At 39.2% G+C, this 21,841-nt stretch overlaps 1 protein-coding gene across 1 annotated transcript in view; it reads right to left on the bottom strand.

The window, feature by feature from the left end:
- Positions 1 to 21,841, bottom strand: part of LOC127656965 (aarF domain-containing protein kinase 1-like) — a 175,034-nt gene that overhangs the window by 52,644 nt on the left and 100,549 nt on the right. The window contains exons 5-7 of the mRNA XM_052145559.1: positions 14,063 to 14,221; positions 13,576 to 13,734; positions 6,848 to 6,964 (exon numbers count right to left, since the gene is read on the bottom strand). Of these exons, the coding sequence (XP_052001519.1) occupies positions 6,848 to 6,964; positions 13,576 to 13,734; positions 14,063 to 14,221 (435 nt within the window). The remainder of the gene's footprint in view (positions 1 to 6,847; positions 6,965 to 13,575; positions 13,735 to 14,062; positions 14,222 to 21,841) is intronic.

Raw genomic sequence — 21,841 nt, 5'->3', positions numbered from 1 at the left:
AAATTTGTCTTAGGGAATGAAGTAGGTGGGCATTCATCAAAAAAAGGTTGACAACCACTGGTTTATAGTCTTGAAAAAAGTGTAGAACATTCTGATAATGTCATTCAGCTGACTTTTTTCATCTAACGAACAGGGTAAGGCTAATTCAAGTTTGTGTATCGGTCGTGTGAACGGCGAGCTCTGCACACTTTGCTAGTTTTAAAGGAGACCTATTATGCCCGTTTTTACAAGATGTAATATAAGTCTCAGGTGTCCCCAGAATGTGTCTGTGAAGTTTCAGCTCAAAATACCCCACGGATCATTTATTATTTCATGTTGTAAATGTCTCTTTTTGGGTAGAATCAATTTGTGTGTGTCTCTTTAAATGCAAATGAGCTGCTGCTCCCAGCCCCCTTTTAGGAAGAGAGCTGTGTCTTTACAGCTTGTGAACAGTGTCAAAAAAATTGAAAAAGTCTGCTCTCTGCCTCACATCACTTCAGGTGGATTTTTCACAAGCAACAAAATTGGCTAAAAAAAGTTATTGATATTTAGTTATAAATGTACATAGTATTGCTAGCTAATGTTTATTTAGCTTCACAAAAAACGTTTATATAAAAAGATGAGGCTCACCAATGACGGTCACGATAGCATACTACATATACTTCAGCAACAACAAATCAGAACCAATATGACTGACAGCATAAATACCAGAGTTTAGCCATATATGTATGAACCAGAGACGGACACTGATGAAAGAGAGACTCCAGCAGAAGTCACAACTGTGAGAATGAACCAGGATGTTTATGAATGGTTAACTGACACTCACATCTGTGGTGAGTCAGTCTGGCAACCAACATCCCTCGTGGTACTGATATGTTGTGCAGAAATGCTGGCCTTTGCAAGTAAACATTCCACTATTAGTACAACTCTCTTATGTTCACATAAAATGTACATAGTTTTCAAAAAGACAATCATTGTGCATAATAAACTGTGGTTATGAATTATACAGACAGTAAGCTAAAAATAACGACATAGCTCTGGTCTCCGTGAATACAATCAGAGACAATGGTAACTTTAGCTGGAACACAACAGTTGGTACTGATCCATGCTTGAGAATCACATTTTTGGAAAATCCTCCTATAAATTGACACGCATTCACAAAGCATTCCGGTGTAAAATGATTTGCACACTACACAAATTTCTGTATGTTTGGGGCACATTTCCTTCAAAAACATTCCCTTGTCCATTGTGTCTTCAGTGGCTCTGATGCTGGGAGTACATGAAGACTCTTATGTTCACTTTTACAGCCAACAACAGAAAATGTATTATGCTTACGAAGCTGAGACATTATTCTTACTGTATCTGCTCCAGCATGGAAAAAAATGGCAGACTGTGTGTAGATCACTCGGGAGGATCTATGATAATAGGGTGGAGTAGGTCACCAGTCGTGGGCGAGTCCTGATCTAACGTGATGTCACGTTAGAGCAGAAATTAAAACCATTCATTTTGACACACTGTTTTTGATTAATAGAAATATAAGAGTGGGTGGACTATTAACATTGTAGGGTGCTTGTGTACACGCACTGTCAACTCACATTTATGTACAAATGTATTATTTATTAGCATAATAGGTCCCCTTTAATACTTTTCATGATATAAACTGGTGAGATTCGATACACTTTGTTCTGTAAATGTTCTAGGAGGACAATATGTCAAATAATTCAAAATCCTAGGGCTGGAGACATTAAAAGACACTTACGTCTAACACCCCTGGATTCATGAGTTAGAATACAGGGCATGCTAAGTGACTCCAGCCAGGTCTCCTAAGCAACAGATTTGGTGCCGTTGCTAGGGAGTGTAGAGTTACATGGGGTAACCTCCTCATTGTCTCTCATGTGGTGAGTTGTGTGTGGATGCTGTGGAGAATAGTGTGAAGTCTCCACATGTACCACGTCTCCACAGTAACGCACTCAACCAGCCACATGATAAGATGCGTGGATTGACATTCTCAGACACGGAGGAGGACTCGTGGATTCATCCTCTGCTACCCAGATTGAGGCGAGTCACTACCCACCATGAGGATTTAGAGAACTTTGGGAAGAGATGCGGGAAACGCGGCGAGAGAATGTGTCGGCAATCCTGACGAAGGCCGTTGCTGACTTGGAAATAAATGTATTGCTTTAAACCAAAGTTTGTAATGTTATGATTCACCTCAAGATCGGCTTGGTTTGGTCATGGCTTAGAACTCTTATGAAGGATTTAATGAAATGCCTATGGATGAAATGATTGGGAAAAATATTTCTGGAACAAATACGGCTGAAAAAGTGGGTTGACACTGTTGCACGCCATAAGAGAAAGTACCTTATAATTTAATTTGATTAACTGGCATCATGTTAAGAAAATACTTCATCACATTACCAGAAATTGTGGAACTGACCAGGGCTGTTTGATGTTTTTGTAAATTGAAGGTGGATTTAACATGATGTGCAATGACATCATAATATAGTGTGGTTTTTCTCACTATGATTCACTAGTAAATCCACCTTTAATTTACAAAAATATCAAACAGCCCTGGTCAATACCTCAATTTCTTGTTTTAGCAACATTTGTCAACATATGCTATGGGAGCAACACAATACAATGACAGTATGAAATCTAACACTGATTGGAATTTCACAGAGCTAATTTCCCGAAGGGTCTTTCCCTATTTGCCAGGATTTTGCACCAACATGCTGAAATTTAATAGAGTTTATAAAATTATCATGTGTCCAGTTTGTTATTTGAATAGATTTGGTGATAAAGCATCCTTATACATCCACATTCATCCCACCCAACAACCTATAGTCTTCAAGGCCACAATGGTAAACAAAGATGACCTATTGTGGGATTTGAACCCACACCATTTCAGTTTCATGGAAAAATATTTAACCACTATGCTAAATGACCACCTATTGTAGCATTACACTCCCTCACTGTCAGACACACCTATATGTGTGTGTATATATATATATATATATATATATATATATATATATATATATATATATATGAAGATATATTCTAAAGCATGGATTTCAAAAGCATTTCTGCTCCATTTCTTTGAATATAAAGTGCTCCGTTTGCTTGCACGCTAAAGCATGACAGTGGGTGCAGTTTAAGGCAGAGAAATATGCTCTCCATAGTGTTCAAGTCCCGCTGCTCTTATGCCCTACCAGAGAGCACACTCATTTCCTCTGGCAGCCTCCAGCACTGTTTCCCCCCGCCTCGGCTAACCCCCCACGGCGCTGCAATTTCAAAATAAAGTGTCTTTTTAAGCAAGCAGGCTGCTCTGCCTTTTCAACCGGTTCCAATAGAGAGCGACTCTTTAGCAAAACCCTATTGAGTGGCCACATGGCACACTTGCTAATACCACAATCACTTTCATTTGCCGACCTCTAAAACCCTCTTAAAAGCGCTCAGACTCACTCAGAGGCAGCAAAATTCCACATTACAATGAGAGAGGGAACATATAAGGGGAAGTGTTCGCTAAATTGCTCCACTTCAAATGAGTCTGATGAACCAAGCCGTTTGATTGCATTTTCAAGGCACTGCATAAAATTGCTACGCTATTTTCTTTCAAAACCCACCCTTATTTGCTACACTGTACCAGAAAACATCAGTTAAACAGTGTCGCCTATAACACACTATCACCAAAGAGACAGTTAAAAGGGGTAGTTTACCCAAAAATAAAAATTGTGTCATCTTTTATTTACCCATACCACTATCTTTCATGAAACAGAAAAGATGTTAGGCAGGATGTTACCCTCAGTCACCATTCACTTTCATTGCACATTTAATATATTATATTGATATTACATCAATATAATGAAAGTGAATTGAGACTGAGGCTAGCATTCTGCCTAAAATCTACTTTTCAAGTTAAATGGGTTTGGAATAGCATGATTTTGGGTTGAACTACCCCTTTAAAGAAAAACGGATTGGTGAAGAAATCCAAGCAGTGGTTGTGTACGACACTGCGTAAAGGGAAATAAATACTACGTACACTGTGTGTGTGTGTGTGTGTGTGTGTGTGTGTGTGTGTGTGTGTGTGAGAGAGAGGAGTGTGATAAATGCTTGATGTGCCCATCCACTCAGCGACAGTTCCCTTCTCCATCTTTCAAAGGTGTGCAGTGCCCTTTAAGCATGGCTCGGTGGCTTATGAGACCGGTTTCAGGCCATGTTTACCTGTCTGTCAGGCTCACTGATGCCTGGGTGCACTATGATAAGGAAAGGTTGCTGTTTAAAGCCTCAGCGAGCTTTGCACAACAAACTGGCAGCAATTGTGCATATTAATTTAGACAGACAAAACAGGTCGGAGGAAATATAATGACAGAGTGACACAAACAAAGCAGGTGCTAAAATGATCCCATTTAGTTATTTAACAAAAGCAGGCATGTTCAAATGGCTTTTAGGGGCCAGAGATGGCTCTCTTTCTCACTCACTCTCTCTATCTCTCTCTTCATCTATCTCTTTCCTCCCTCCATATCACCCCTTTTTCTCTCCTCTATGGAACAGTGATTAATTAACTGTGAATATGAGGAAGAAAGCTTTGTGATGAAATACATAAATACTTCACAGAACCACATGTAACCACATGCAGGTGAATTGGATGGAGCAGCTCTAGAGCTAGCTATTAGAGACACTAATAGCTAATCACTGCTGACGATACAATAAGATCTGTTTACAACCGATGCTTAACCGCAAGAAATGTCAACTTTCCAAAAGTATTTCATCTCAACTAACCATATATTGTTTATAATAGGGTAAATATGTGTGTATGGCTATCAGTGGGCAGGACAACTTAAGTTATTTACATTTACATTTACATTTATGCATTTGGCAGACACTTTTATCCAAAGTGACTTACAGTGCACTTATTACAGGGACAATCCCTCCCGGAGCAACTTGGATTAAGTGTCTTGCTCAAAGACACAATGGTGGTGGCTGTGGGGATCAAACCAGCGATCTTCTGATTACCAGTTATGTGCTTTAGTCCACTACACCACCACCACTCCTTTTTATTTACAGTACACGTTAGAGTAAATCCGAAAATACAGAGCGTAATGTCTCCCACGCAAGAATACTGGCTATATTACAACATCCAGTCAGAATTTAGAGTCAGAACAATCAGTTTTATATCAGTTTTATATTATTTATATTATTTTGAGTTTTTTTATTTTTAAATCAAGTGAACATGATGTGAAGCTGTTTTTGTACTGATTCCAGACTTATCATTCATTTGTTATGGATAATCATTGTTTGGTTTGCGTCCATCGAGTTCCAAATAAAAAGGGAAAATAATCAAATGAGATCAAGTAGCCTTTGTGTCATTTGTAAAGAATAAATTCACTCTTTATCTAAAAATAGGCCTTACCACATGGTAACTAAATAAAGGGGAGACTGGAGTTAGTTGTCAATTGGGGAAGTTATATCTCAGTAATTATAAGAGTCAAAAGTCCAATTGAGCAAATGTGTGTTTTCACTATCTGACGTTTTGTGTGTTGGTTTCAAACAATTAGTTCACCCTATTAAATTACAATAAGTTTTTTGAATTGTACCTTCAAAAGTAAATTTTTTTCGTTTTGAATCGAAATGTTTAAATGTGTTCTTATGACAAAGGTATTTTTCATGAAAGTAAAATTGGGGTATGTTGTCACAGTTTTATCAGGGCAGGTTTGTTGGCCAAAACAATGTTTAGATATTTTTGTGCATTACCTTTTCCATTTTTGTTGTTTTGTGCTTCATAACTGTTATACTTTTCTCTTTTTTTCTGATAATTAGTCCTGGTCTCCCAAACAAAACTACATTGCGATATGCTCTGTTACTGTGATATAAAATTACTCATCTAATGATATAATTTTTCAGCCATACCACCCACCGCTAGACGAGAGCGCTGTTTCAGGTTAGAATAAGTCCTTCAGTGTCTTTTGTATGCTTATTTGTATATGTTCTTCTTAAAGAAAATTCCCAGCTCTAACTCTTTTACCAGCTGGCTGTCAAAAAGATAACTCTACCCTACTCACCATCATCAAATAACAAGAAAATGATAACATAGTTGCAATGTTGACATAAAAATATCCCTGTGTGGACAGACATTGGCTCATCGATCAATAGTTCATTAGCATCCGTTTCTCTGTTCTCATCTGGGCCCCCCCAAGATTTGCTTGTCTTACTTCGCCTCTGTTGCCTGCCCCAGTTTATCTGCCTCCCTCCCCTCCCCTCTCCTGGCCTAACTACAGATTAGCTCACTCCGACGAGCCTCCATTCCATTGTGCTGCACTTTCGCCTACACTTCTAACCAAAGCCATTGTTTAAGAGCAGCATTAACCCTGAGACGTGAGTCACCTTAGCGAAAGCGCAAAATTAAAAAGGCGCTCAATCTCACAGCAAGTCCTTGTGCTGACAAAAGCGGCGGAGTAGAAGAAACTGCAGTCGCGATGGAATAATTATTAAGATATTAATATGAAAAAGAGCCTTTTTTAATTTAGTGTCCATCTGCTAAGGGCAAGAAAATTAAATGAAATCTGAGAGGAATAATTCATCAAACCAAATTTCCTCCATTTCAGCGATGTCAGAACCTCTCAGAGCAAGGCAGAGAAAACAGTTTTCAATGCTTCCAGAACCCCTGGCATGAAACTTTGGATGAAACGTGATTGCTTCATTTGCATTCCATGGAGAAGTTAACATCAGAATAGTGAAATTACTGATCAAGCGATCTTGAATGGTGACGAGCATGGTTTAATATCTGTCGAGAAACAGATCTTAGTGTTTATGAGGAACTTAGATTGCTGTAGAGTTCTACTGAGATAAATAAGGGGTGTTATCTTACCTCATTGACATTGATGCCATGTTTTCTCATGTACTCTCTGTCATTGACCTGACCGCCTTCTGCAAAGTCCATGGTTAGAATGCGCTTAGTGGAAAGATCCCAGTGAATCTTTGGGACCTGTGAAAAATTTAAGAGAGAACACATTCTCAACTAGAGGTAGACGATATATCAATTAATCGTTGCCAATCGGTTATGGGCAAAATTCGAATAGTCCCACGTTATTCACCAAATCTATTTCTGGTTATTATAGGAATTTTGGTTGCACAATAAACTGCATCTGGGATCTTATTCATTTTGCACCCTTGTAGGCTCTAAGCTCTTGTATGTCTGTGCCCGTCATAGTAAGGAAACAATAAGAAAGTTTATTAACATTACATTCATTAATTTTAAAGAGTATTGGCCAATTAATCAGTTATCGGCCTTTCCCACCAGCTTAATATAAGTAGCCATGACCCAATAGGATGAACTAGAAAGGGATAGGTGGAGCTGAGAGGGCTGCTCAAAATATAAACCTCAATGTTTTGATAGTGCCTGGGAGGCTCAGTGTTCATACTTTTGGGGAAGGTAAATGGCTTACTTATAGTTGTTAACATAAAACACAGTTGCATACTTCACCTTTAAGGACACATACGATATCTCAACACGTATGATAAATGTATAAGTGCTATCACTTTTCTATACAATTGAACGTATGATATCCACCTAGCAAACGATATATGGGTGAGGGGGTGGGGGGGCTCTTTTGATGTTGGCTAGTATATAGAGGCAAAAATACCAACATTTTGCACAGACGAGCACCACTCAAAATCTAAAAATCAAGTTTACTAATGCTTTAAACTATCAATGTTACACAATTTAACAAAGCATTGAGAAAGAATATTAAAACTTATTATAGACAGTTCACAATCGCACAATGAATCTCTCAGAAATACATCACAAGCGGACAGTAATACCAACTATACCCAGATCCAACCATTTGTGCTATTCTTTACTTTATGACAATGACATAGCAAAAATGGGTTACAGCATTAATATTCCATGTGAAGGATAATCTCATCACTGCTCCGAATTAGCTATAATCTGCACATAGAGCTATGTGGGCAGTGGCTTGTGACAGAGAAAACGACTTTCTTGATGCTTCAGATGACCTTCCACTTCCAAAAGCTTCCAGAAGATCATTGCTTATCCAAAGCATCACTCAAATAACTCTGATAAATAGTCTCACTAATTAAAATAATAATAAAAAAACTCTCTCCACATAATATGAGAATTCAGCACTAATTTCCAGAACAAAGCTCGGTACACTTTCTATGATGCCCATATTTATAATACATTGTAAAGGCATTATTATGCATTAGTAATGCCTCATAATACACCTTATAATATGTTATAACTTAACATAAAATAATTGTAACCACAATTATAATACATTATAATACTTACCTATTCATGGTTAGACTATAACCATTATTAAAGTATTATACCTTAGAGCATAATGCATTATAACAGAACCGTCAAACAATATTATCTGCAGAAGTTATAATGTATTATATATGTTTATAATATACAGTATATTATTGGTATGTTTTAAGTAAAGTGACAAAAGCAATGTTTTTTTATAAACATCCGTAGCATATTTTTTTACACATGTAGCCAGTCTTCTTGGGTGTAAACACACCATGAATAAAAAATGTAAAATGAAACTGATTCTATACTGAACTCTATTCAATAAACTTTAATGTGTGCATCTTATCTGGAGTCTTATTTTATAAATACCTTCCTTATATAATTTTGACTTATATGTATTGTATATTACACATTTATCTTACCTCATTGACATGGTATATTGTATATTACACATTTATGTTATCTCTTTGAATCCCCACCTTACCATGGTAGAGAGTTTTGGGTGCCTCAATGAGCACAGGAGCTGTCTGGGAAATTGACCCTGGTAGGTTCTCTCAAGGCAAATTGCTCCTGGGTGAGAGGACAAACTAAGAGCGATTCAAAAGGACCCTATAAGTTTCAACAACAAGGAACCAGAAACCTCACCTGGAATAGGGAAACCAGGGCCCCACCCTGGAGTCAGGCCTGGGGAGGGTTGGGCCTTCACCCATGAGGCCCAGCCAGGCAGAGCCTGAAGGAGCTAGATGGGACCGCCCAGCCGTGGACCCACCACCTGTGGCATGAGACATAAGTGTCCGGTGCAGTGTGGATCGGGCAGCAGTCGATGGCAGGGACCTTGGCGGACTGATCCTAGGTTACCGAAGATGGCTCTAGGAACGTGGAACGTAAACGCACTGGTGGAAAAGGAGCCCGAGCTGGTGTGGGAGATAGCGAAGTATTGGCTAGAAATAGTCAGGCTTACCTCCACACACAGCTTGGCCTCTGGAACCAAACTCATGGAGAGGGGCTGGACTCATTCTTACTCTGGAGTTGCCCCAGGGGTGAGGTGGACTTTCTTACAGCCCTGCGGCTTAGTGCTTCTACTGATCCTAGGTTACCTAAGATGGCTCTAGGAATGTGGAACGTAAACGCACTGGTGGAAAAGGAGCCCGAGCTGGTTTGGGAGATAGCGAAGTACTGGCTAGATATAGTCAGGCTTAACTCCACACACAGCTTGGCCTCTGGAACCAAACTCATGGAGAGGGGCTGGACTCATTCTTACTCTGGAGTTGCCCCAGGGGTGAGGTGAGGCTCTCGCTTCCATGAGGCTCTGTATTGGAGGTCGGATTGTGACTGTTGTTTGTGCTTATGTGCCAAACACCAGTTCTGAGTATCCGTCCTTCCTGGAGTTTTTGGGTGGGGTTTTTGGAAGGCACCCTGGTTGGAGACTACATTGTTCTTCTGAGGGACTTGACAGTAAAACCTGTAAGGGTGTGATCAGGAGGAATGGCCTTTCCGATCTGAACCAGAAAGGAGTAGTGGTGGTGGCGTAGTGGCTAAAGCACAGGGGTTGAGAAACCCTCAATGACAAACCATCAGGTTGGAGATGAGTGGCTGCCAGGTGGTGGAGTTTAAGCATCTCGGATTCTGGGAGCTGGTGTAGCTCAGCAAGTATTGATGCTGACTTGCACCCCTAGAGTCACAAGTTCGAAACTGACCCGGTTGCTAGGGAGGGTAGAGTCACATGGGGTAACCTCCTCATGGTCGCAATTAGTTTTTCTCACTCTCAATGGGTGCATGGTAAGTTGTGCGTGGATCACGGATAGCATGAGGCTCCACATGTTGGGAGTACCCGCGGTGTCATGCACAATAAGCCACATGATAAAATGCAAGGATTGACTGTCTCAAAAGCAGAGGCAACTGAATCTTGTCCTCCGCCACCCGGATTGAGGTGAATAACCGCGCCACCATGAGGACCTTCTAAATAGTGGGAATTTTAAATTCCACGAAAATATTCACGAGTGATGGGAAAATGGATCGTGAGATAGAGAGATGGATCGGTGCAGTGCCAGCAGTTATGCAGGCATTGTAATGGTCAGTCGTGTTGAAGAGAGAGCTGAGCCTGAAGCCAACCTATCGATTTACTAGACGATCTACAGTCCTACCCTCATCTATGGTCACAAGCTTTGGATAGTGACCGAAAGGATGAGCTCGTGGATAAAAGCGACAGAAATGAGTTTCCTTCGTAGGGTGTCTTGCCTCAGCCTTAGAGATAGGGTAAGGAGCTCAGACATTCGGGAAGGGCTCAAAGTAGAGCCGCTGCTCCTCAGCATCGAAAGGAGCCAGTAGAGATGGTTTGAATATCTTTTTAGGATGCTCCCCGGACGCCTTCCTGTAGAGGTATTCAGGGCATGTCCATCCGGGAGGAGACCACAGGGCAGACACAGGACAAGCTGGAGAGATTATATCTCTAGGCTGGCCTGGGAATGCATTGGTATCCTCCCGGAAGAGCTGACTGAAGTGGCTGTAGAGAGGGTGGTCTGGGTATCCTTGCTCAGACTGTTGCCCCTGTTACCCAGACCCGGATAAGTGGGAGAAAATGAACGAAAGAAAGAATGTTTAAGATTCTTTCTAACTTTATTAGCTTCTGCTGCATAACATTTTTATTGTGTTGCTTGTGTTATAATGTATTATACACTTAAGTATAACTCTGAATAGGGGAAGTCTTATAATGTATTATAACTGTAGTTATAATTATTTATGAGTAGTTATAACTTATTATAATTTGTATAATGATCTAGGCTTCATAGAAAGTGTTTCCAATGCTCCACCTGATTCTAAACGTTCAGTAGTTTTCCAATTCAATGATTCAATATTATTCAATATGACCAACTCTTACAAGTTCTTTTTAAATTGCTAACAAATTAGAAGCCTTCCATTTTCATAACTTCAAATAATTTCTGTACATCATATATTCTTGTTTAGTCATGATCATGTGTTCCTCTCACTGAATCAGCATCATAGATGCTTTATATCTTCCCTGTTTCTTTTGTTTGCTGTATTAATATTTTATCGATTAAATTATTAATGAAAATAAATGATGATTGATTAATTGATCGACTAATACAGACCCGCTCCCAAAGCTTCAGATCTCTAATGATGTGAGCAGAATTGAAAGGATTTCTTGCACCAGTGGACACGTAGTTTAAGACCTGGCTTTTCTGCCACCACCAGCAACACCGTTTCAGCATGGTTTCTCTCCACTCTTTATCACACAAATGTCAACGATAAAAAATCACCCGTTTTGCCATGTAAACAGAGTAATTTTTCAGCTCTGCATTTGCCTTGTGGAACCGCCACACGCTCCGAACTGCCTGCGACTCTGTCATGCCACCACTGTATAATCACGCTTGTTTTACAGGGTGGAAGGCTGATGCAGATTTATTCCCGACATGGCGGCTTGTGCTCGGTTGTCAAGTGTTTTGACAGAACTAATAGTGTGCATTAGAGGCACAAATCTGTGGGTGTAAACCCAGGCAATTTTCATTATCCTGCAGGGCCAGCCAGGTCTCTTTGTTATTCATTAAAAATGAAAAGGGGACTTGCCTGGGAGCATTTGGCACTTGTTATGAAAAATTATTTACCTAGCAAAGTCTTTTGTGGGGAGAAATATGAAGGTACTCTGAAAAGTGGCGTCTAGCTGAGACGGTGTGAAAACGCGTTTTACTGCACAAAGTTGTGTGTTGTATGTGGTGAAATCAGATGAAGGTAGTATGGTGTTTAAATGGGATTTGTAGTGTAAGTTTGCATACTCGTTCACAACTGCCTTACAAAATGAAAAAATTAAGCTTGAACAAAATGCATAAAATAAGATCTCTCTGTTGAGGTCTGCTGAAATATAGAAGTTATTGTTTTCATATACTTGTCAGAAAAATTCCGGTGCCGGCCATACACAACCCCATAAATACATCTGTGACGAGGAGCCGGGCCATGAGTGCAAATGGCCGACCTCCAATCGGGCTAATCAGCCGAGGAGATGGATAAAGCCGAGCCGGACGCGGAAGTTCGAGAGAGAGAGAAACACACGTAGCTGCCATGTGTGTTTGTGTTTTGTATCTATTCATTAAACGTTATTTTGATGGTTCGTCCGGTTACTGCCTCTTCCTTGCCCATCATTTATATTGTTACAACATCATATTAACCTCAGCACTCCTACCATTAACACATGTGTTTTTCAGCTAAGAGTTTAGTGAAGCATATTTCAGTAACCCGTTTAGTCATGCTGTCAACTTTTGGGCCATGAGTAGTGTTTTCACAAGCAGGATCAAAGAATTAGTCACGGAGTTCAAGATTTGATTGTTGGCTGAATGTAATAAACATATGAATTCCACTATACTTAAATTTCAGATACTGAACAGGTAATTTCCAACCAAGAGTTTAATAAATTTTAATTACGCTTCATCTCTAAAGGTGAAAAATTTGAGAAATAGGCACTTTTTTTTTTTTACTGTGGGAACAATACTAGCACTTTGTCCCTTTGCATTACTAAAACGTATATATAAAATGCTATTAACTCAGCCCTGGCGCAATAGGGCAAGTGACAGTTCTAGCAACTTGCCTGAATCTCTCTCACACTGGCCCCTGGCCACTCGGCAGGTCTTATTGTCGAGCCCTGTGGTCAATAAATTCCCTTAGAGTTCTCCAACTATACACAGCATTTCAAGGGGAAACAGAAATCCAAATGCATATAGAGACATGTGTTCAATACTCCAAGTCTTCTGAAGATATAAGCTAGCTTTGTGTGAGGAATAAAAAATGTTATTCTCCTGCAGAGCACTTAAATCTCATTGGCATATATTCAGATATGGTACTTGAAGACATGTCGTGACATGTTATATGTTAATGATACAACAACCAAACATTGGTTGTATAAAGACGGCAAGTTTGAATATGCAGATATGCAAGTGACATTTGAGAACTATGACAGAGAGCAAGATTTTCAGTCAAAGAAGCTATTGCATGGCTTAAGAAGACTTGGAATGTAGCGCACAAGTTGTATGGAATACATTTATGATACGTTTTACATTACTGGAGCTTGACTACATGTGCCCTCATACAATTTCATTCTATGGATTTTAGTAAACATTCTCTGTAACTTTTTGTTCAGTGTTCCACAGAAGAAATAGAATCATACCGGTTTGGAACAACATGAGTAAAACATGGCACAGTTTTTACCCTTACCCTTCAACAACACCAATTTGACAATCAAAGAGTCAAAGAGTCTTAAAGATCAATAATATTCTCTCAGATCACAGCAGCACTTTTGGGTTTCGTCTACCAACCTTGAGAAAGTCAAACTGCTTGAGCATGTCTGCTATTTTCTCAGCGTTTCGACCTTCATTCAGGAAGTCCAGCTCAAGAGGCATGTTCTTCTTAGCTTCTTCAACTAGCCACATGAAAGCAAAGTCTGGAAACAACCAGTGGACAACCTGCAGGAGGAACTGAACACACAAACAAACATCCACAAAAATAAACACAAGGCTAAGGCCCAGACCTCTAAACAAACAACTCCTCTATTAGATCTGACTGTAATAAAGTAATTATGTGTGATACAGATGGAATTGTAGGTGCATGGACAAAGGGCTATTTGCAATAAAATGAAATGAATAAAACTGTAGGTTGAATGACGGATTCTATTTTTTAAGCGCTAATGGGAGGTGAATAGGCCCTTAGAAGGATCGAGCTACACATAGGCGTGTGACAATGACAGAGCATGTGAATTAACCATCAGAAGACGGGTATCGGCCGCCCAGCTCCCCCGGTAATTACCTCCATCACAACAATGTCCTTGGAGCTTTGCCGCTGGACCTTGGGATGCTGCACCTTCACTGCCACCGTCCTCCCATCCAGTAGTACTGCTTTGTGGACCTGAGCTAGGGACGCGGCCCCCTGAGGATTCTCATCAAACTGGGTAAAAAGCTCGCCAACCTGAGGAGAGAGTTTATCTTAAAGGTTAGGAAACTGGGAAGAGGTAGGATATTAGCAAATCAGCATAATAAATTATACTACAATGCCGTATGTGTTGTCACCTTATTGTCATTTAGTTTGTACTTTTATCCAAAGATTTGAAGACTAAGCAGACTTGCAATACACTTACATGTTTTATTTAATTTTTTTACTTTTTTGACCGATGAATTTCCATAACTTCACTATGACTTTTCATTCAGCCTTTTATGACTACTGGATAATGATATTAAAACCATTTTAGACAGATTTTACAGACAAAGATACATTTCCAGATGATTAAATATTTAAGAACAAAGCATAACTAGAATATTTACAGTATATTGAAATTTCAATAATGTTTTTGATTTTTTTACTAATTTCTCCATACCTGGAAATAAAAATGTATCCTCTAAAATGTCATTATTAAATAAAATATTTTAATGTTTATTTTTACTTCAGATCAAGAATATAATCACCCCCAATCGTGTTTCCAAAATGATGTAATTGTCAGAAAATGGCTTTTAAAGATCTGTCCACTGTAGTAGAAAGCATGCAATTAAAATTCCCTGATAGTTTTTTCATGACTGTGGGAACCCTATACACTTAATAGAGGCAATCCCCCATGGATCAACCTGGGGTTAAATGTCTTGCTCAAGGGCATAGCGATGGTTGTTTATGGACTGTCCCTTGCGGGATTCGAATCTGCAACCTTTTGGCATCTGGCCAACATCTTTAACCACTACACCCCACTAGAGACTATTCAGCAGAGACGTGCCACTTCTGTTAAAATGAATGGGAGAAACTGGAACATCCAACAGTCAAAGGAAGTAGAAAGGAAGTCCTGCCTTACAGGCAAAAGAGCCAATGACCTTTAAAATGCAGATACAGCCTTTCAATCAACGCGAGAATGTGCATGCGCATTAGCAAAACAAGGCGGGAGAATTTAGTTTTTTTTGTGTAATCTGAGGTAAAGAAGCACAATTATTGTGGACTAACTTGTTTGAAAGACTTTGACCACACCATCCAATTCCACAAATCCCTGCTGTACTTAACTAAAAAAGTGCTATTATAACAGAGATGCCCAGCACATCTCCACTTCTTCGTATCAGCTTTACATTAAATAAAATATATTGGTTGGTTTAAGTAGAACACAATGTTGTTATCACAGCATGTAAATAGATGGTTGACATGAAATACTTTTGGAAAGTTAACATGTCCTGCAGTGCAACATGATAAACTATTTTAAAAAAGACATTTTTCCCTCCTTTTATGATTACTATACATGCAGCTTTTTTATTAATTGAGAGTCAACTTGAAATTTGACCAATTAAAATGAACTAGTAAATGTTAATTTACTGTTAGTAGTAAAGGTTCATAATCAATGAATTGTTAGTTCAGTTATAACAGCAGAGATGATGATGTTGAGCAGGGTATAAAGCAGGGCATGTTGGGAAAAAAGCATGACTGATCAGGATGCCTCTTTTTCCTGCGATGCCAACTACAATGAATATTCAAAACAGAAACAACGGGGGCAGTGGAAGGGGATGCCAAGAGGAAGTGACAAATCTCTCATTTTGTGTGCGCACAAGAGGAGTTAACCATAAATAAATACTCCGAAAGGAATATCAAGCTGTTCTGCTCCAAAACGGCATATTGCCAAAAAATTCATGGAGAGTCTAAAAGGATGTGTTTTGTTAAAAAGGGAGTGAAGGACCTTTCAACCTTAAAGGGACAGTTCACCTAAAAAAAATAAATTTAGTCCGTAGAACACAAAAGGAGATGTTAGGCAGAATGTTAGCATCAGTCACCACTCATTTTATTTGTATGGGGAAAAAAAGATGCAATGAAAGTTAATGCCAATAAGGCTAACATTCTGCCTAACATCTATTGTGTTCCATGAAAAAAATTATGACACAGTTTTCATTTTTGGGTGAAGTTAGTGCTGAGAGATCCAAGCTTTTCACACAATTAATGTCACCTATCAACAAACTCTACACAACTAAATAAAAGCATAGTGATGAAAGCCAACTCAAATTAAATTAGTCTTTTCCTAGCTTACAGACAAAGTTTAGATAGAGTGATAACTATTTCCAAAAGTTGTTCTAATTCTAGTGTGCTGCACACCTATACAGCTTCTTAAGGTATTGTAGGCAAGCTTCCAACATCAATCTCACAAGGGCAAAATTAAACTACTTTCTGAAATACATATGATCACATGAATAATTGATGTATTAAGCAATCCTATATTCATCTGTGATGAGCTCAGCCAAGATGTGGGCAAAGCCAACGGAAATCAATAATAAATATATTAAGTATAATTTTTCATTACTGAAAATTATTGATATAAAATAGTTACATTTATTATCTTTATTGAACAATTTTACCCAATGTTTGTGTGCCACTTTTTCTTTTGCAGATCATAGTATCAAATACTTACCTCAGCAATATGCTAACATCAGAATCATCTGTGAGCACAAGTCTTCTCTCTCTTTTCACACTGTTTGCGTGGTTTGGTGTAGATATTAAAGTTAATACTTATGAAAATATCTGAAATCAGTTACTCGAAGTTCCATTTTAGTTAGAATCCTATTATATACACAGAGCTATCTACATAGGCAGTACATGGTGCGTCAGCGTACTAAGATTTTGGACTCCTTACGACTCTATCCTTTGGGCCAAAAGAAGTCCATCTAGCTGCTGTAGCTTCACCACCTTCTTAGTCAAGGATTTGGCTAGGCTCCTTAATTTCAGTGAAGAAAATTCCTAATACATTGGCATTCAATGTTATGCAGTTAAAAAACTGGCATCTCCAATTTGGCAATGTCTGAATCTTTTTAGAAGAACTAGCAAAACAGCTCAAGGCACTTTGTGTCTTTGAAACATAGAAATGGAATAAAGCAAATGGAGTTAACAGCTTTGAAGCATCTGATGACTAATTTATTGGATTGTATCGGTGTCCATGTTGGATCACTGCCATCTGTGTCAACTGAGGGACTTGGGGCTGACCAGCGGAGACACCGCCGAGAGGCATTATGCCAGAGTCTGCTGTCTCAGGTGAAGGACTCAAGCTGCCATTGAGAAACAGGCATTTCTCGCCTTATGCATCCACCCTGCAAATGGCAGGCTCGTGTCCAGCCCTTAGACGTCTGGATTGCACCCAAGAATACAGGGTTGTCACAAACTGCAACAACATGTAAATGAGCTGGGCATGGCTACAGTTCTTTAAAAATGTCATTCTGAGTGCTTCTTCACAGAATCTGTTTTAGTCTGACACAACCAGAGTAAACAAGTCTATAAATATGTGTTATATACTGTACATTAGTAAATCCACATATTCTAGCCAGAAACTTGAAGGCCTCTATCACACTTCTTTTGTTCATAGATTAAAAAATAATTCTCACTTTATATACTGAATAAACTATAAGAAAGCCATTTAAAGTTTGATTTCACCTAAAAGTATAACACTGTGTCTCTGTGGTAATATTAAAACATTCCTCTGTTTGTTTGAGCGGTCCATCCAGCCTGAATCACCAACACTGGCCCAAACAGTGGTGTGAGTTTGGGATGGGTTTTCAGGAATATGCTTGACAACAGTGATCATTTTTTATATTCTGTTTGGCTATGCTAGTGACACAGAAACTATACACTTCAGATTTACACTCATTTCTCACATGATTTCCTATGTGATTTCTACAGCCTAACCCTATTCCAACCATCTACATACACCTTCAGGCATATTACGATTTTAATCAAGACACTTATTTGGCCCATTTATTAACCTTTTTTAATAGTGATTACCATCCAAGAAAGTTTTAAAAGGTTTATTGTATATGTGATGACATTCTCTAAAATCTGGCCCACACAAGTATAGTGATAAAACTACACACATCATAAAGCTTTCATGCTATGCTTAACCTTGTGGTTCAAGGGATAGTTCAACCAAAAATGAAAATTCTCTCATCATTTACTCACACTCTTGCTATCCCATATGTCTATGACTTTCTTTCTTCTGCTGAACAAAAGATTTTTAGAAAAATATTTCTGATCTGTTGGTCCATACAATGCAAGAGAATGGTGCCAGAACTTTGATGGTCCAAAAATAAATAAAGGCAGCATAAAAATATCCCATACAACTCCAATGGTTTAATCCAAGTGGCTTATTTCCATTATTTTGTGGCTTTATTTAATTTTGTTTATGGCTTATTTCCACTGTGTTTTCAGCTTTTATTTGCCTTCCTAATTTTGGTTGTGTTGTTCCATTCTCGGCCACCATAGTCATCAAATAGAATTGAAGAGCTAGAGATAGTTGTACAAACAGACAGTCCCTCCTCAAACTCACATCATTGGTCAAGCCAATGTTGCAGTATCAGGCTGGATGGGCAACACACGCAAGTGTTACACTTTTAGGTGAATTCAACCTTTAAATGGCTTACTAATAGTTGACTCTGCATATTAAGTTGAGAAATGAGAAAAATGTAAAAAAAAGAAAGAATTCCACATATCAGCTGTAGACCAGCACCTTCACACCAAGTTATCCACTGACAACAACAGAGTCAGCAGTTGGACATGGTGTCAGCTGTCCACACTTAGACACAGCATTTTTCATCAGAGATAGACACACTGTCTAACATATACAGATATTCTGTCTGATTAGGCTAATGTAAACCTGACCATGGTTTCCAGCTCTGGGGATCCTTCCAGCATACCTGAGGCAACTCTCCCACATATGACTAGTACTTGCCAGTGCACTAGTTATGCCACAGTATCTCTGGAAAAGCTCTCATTACGCCATAGACATGCAGATTATTTTATTTCTGCATGATATAACATACAGAACATTTGAAACAAAATTAGCCAAAAATGTTATTGGGTTTAGACCTTGCTTTACATGATTCTATGATGATTATAACTTCTCTGCTTAGGATGTGGTGTGTTCACTTGATTTTGTTATATATTTATTGTGTATTACTTTGACAGGTGTAAGAGACTTGCATTATGTTATATCACCCCTGGCCTGGCCTGCTGAGTCATTTCTCTATAATCTGTCAATCAAGCATAGGGGACAGGTCTTTTTTAGGCTCCTCCCACTCCAAGCCACATTCTTCTCACAGTGGGATAAGAATAATGGAAGCAATTAGTCACAGCAGAGGTCAAGGAAAAATCCCTAGAGAGCTGTAGTCATTTTTGCTAGCCTTGTCATATGCAATATGTTCATCCCACCAAGAGGCCATGCTACAACAGTGTTTACTACAAGAGCAGATTTGTGAATTGTGAAATGGCTTGTATGCAAAACCATTATAAATAGAATGGAAATATTTTCATGACATTCGGCTCTGTAAATGTCTTTATGCCACACCCACATTAACACATTTTAAGTTTAAAACTATTTTCAATCTAAAACTGTTTTTCATCATTTTCTAAATAACATGGTCATACTGTAGAGAGCATTCTCAAGTCTTTTTTGGGGGGAGGAAAATGGTGTGTCAGTGTGGATGAGAGACGTAAACATAGCAAAATCAGTGGTTTGAAATTTTAGTGTGGACGTGGCCTTGTATCTACATAACTATAAAGACGGAACACTAAACATAAGTTCTTGTAATAAATGTGTCAAAACTTTGGTGTAACGAGTCACTCACTTAATCTACCAGAGTGTTTCTTCACTGAACCGTAAGTCATTACATTCGTTGTATCCAATTTAAGAATTGTTCCCATGTTGTTTCGTATTTTTGTTCAGTAGGACATAATATTGAAGGGGAAGTTTCCTCAAAATTACTGAGAATTTGGAATATAAATATGGAATAGTTAAAGGGTTAGTTGACCAAAAAATGAACCTCATGTTGTTCCACATCTATATAATTTTATATAATCTATATAAACGTCTCCTTTGCTGTCCCACTGAAGAAGAAAAAATAATGATGACAGAATTTTCATTTTTGGGTGAACTGTCTTTTAAGGAACTGGAATGGTTTAGTGGAATCAAAACCAGAATCGTTAACTTTGTTTAGCTTCCCATCTCTGTACAGAAGCTAGAGGTCTGCAACCCAGGTTCGGATTTGTAATTAATGAAAAATTAAACAGGCATACCGAACATGTTTCACGCACACGCTCTCACTCACAGATGCGCAAACAGATGAGTTGGGGCCATTCACACCGAACGTGTTTTGCGCACATCTGATCTGTTTTCCCCTTGTTTTCTTATGTAAACACATGCTGGACCAATGCCTTGGACTGTTGCACCACATCTCGCTGTTTCTTCAGCGACTCACACAGGACCAGCACTTTTTCAGCACCGTGTCAAGTTAAAAATAACTTAAAATTGTCAAAAAAGCTTGTCAAGGGGGCCTGGGTAGCTCAGTGAGTATTGACGCTGACTACCACTCCTGTAGTCATGAGTTCGAATCCAGGGTGTGCTGAGTGACTCCAACCAGTCACGATTAGTGGTTCTCGCTCTCAATGGGGCGCATGGTAACTTGTGTGTGTATCACGGAGAGTAGCATGAGCCGCCACATGCTGTGAGTCTATGTGGTGTCATGCACAACGAGCCAAGTGATAGGATGTGCGGACTGACTGTCAGAAGCGGAGGCAACTGAGACTTGTCCTCCGCCACCTGGATTAAGATGAGTAACCGCGTCATCACAAGGACCTTCCAAATTGGGAGAAAATGGGATAGATTAAAAAAAAAAGAAGCTTGTTGAGACACCTGCTCTCTGTTTCATTCTTTGCGCTGCATCTAGATTGTTTTTTAGCACAGGTGTCAAAAAGATTCAACATTCTGGACAAGTTCAGGCTGCATAGAGGGGACTGTTGCAAAGTTTCAGCACATAAACGGAAAGTCCGTTTTTTTCTTTCTGCTCTTGTGTACTGAGGGGCTGCCGTGCCCTGTTAAATCTGTATGTTTAATGTTTCAATATTGATACGAATGTTGCCTATATGCTTATATAAAGAAATTGCCTATTGCAACAGTAATCTTATAAAGATTTCTAGCGATTTCAGGTTCTGGCCTTATAATCAGACGGTATCTTTCGGACAGGGTGGGGTCTGGCCACACGGTCTCGGATACGGGTCAGGTCCGAGTTTCATTTTAAGGCCTGTGCAGATCTCTAACAGGAACCATTCTATCAGACCTCATTATCAGATAATTCCCTCCGCTGCAGTTACATTTCAATACTCCAGCCCTCGCTTTGACAGACATAACACCAGTTTGGCATTTGCACTATCGTCCTATTTTGCTTTCTTGTCCTTTCTCGTTTTTGTCATTTCGTTTTTGCAGGTTCGTTCATGCAGCTGACCCAGTTTGTCCTTTCTGAAATGATCAGATAATCCCAGTTTTGTCTCTTTTTTTGCGGGCTTATCTAAAGCCACAGATGACTGGGAGCACATATCAGCCAGCGTCTGTGATGGCCTGATAGCATAGTGCGACCTCTGACCTCCCGTTGAGCAGCTTGTGCCATTATTGTACCTCACTGTAATTGCAGTCAGCTGGGACTACCATGGAGGGGATACACAAACAGAGGTGAGACCGGTATGAATGTCCCCAAAAAGCAACTAAAACACCACTACTGATTGAAGAATAAGAAAAGTCTGTATTATTTCGTTATTTGG

Source organism: Xyrauchen texanus, chromosome 16 (genome assembly GCF_025860055.1).
Source record: "Xyrauchen texanus isolate HMW12.3.18 chromosome 16, RBS_HiC_50CHRs, whole genome shotgun sequence".
Taxonomy (NCBI): domain Eukaryota; kingdom Metazoa; phylum Chordata; class Actinopteri; order Cypriniformes; family Catostomidae; genus Xyrauchen; species Xyrauchen texanus.
This window is presented reverse-complemented; position numbering and strand designations above follow the sequence as displayed.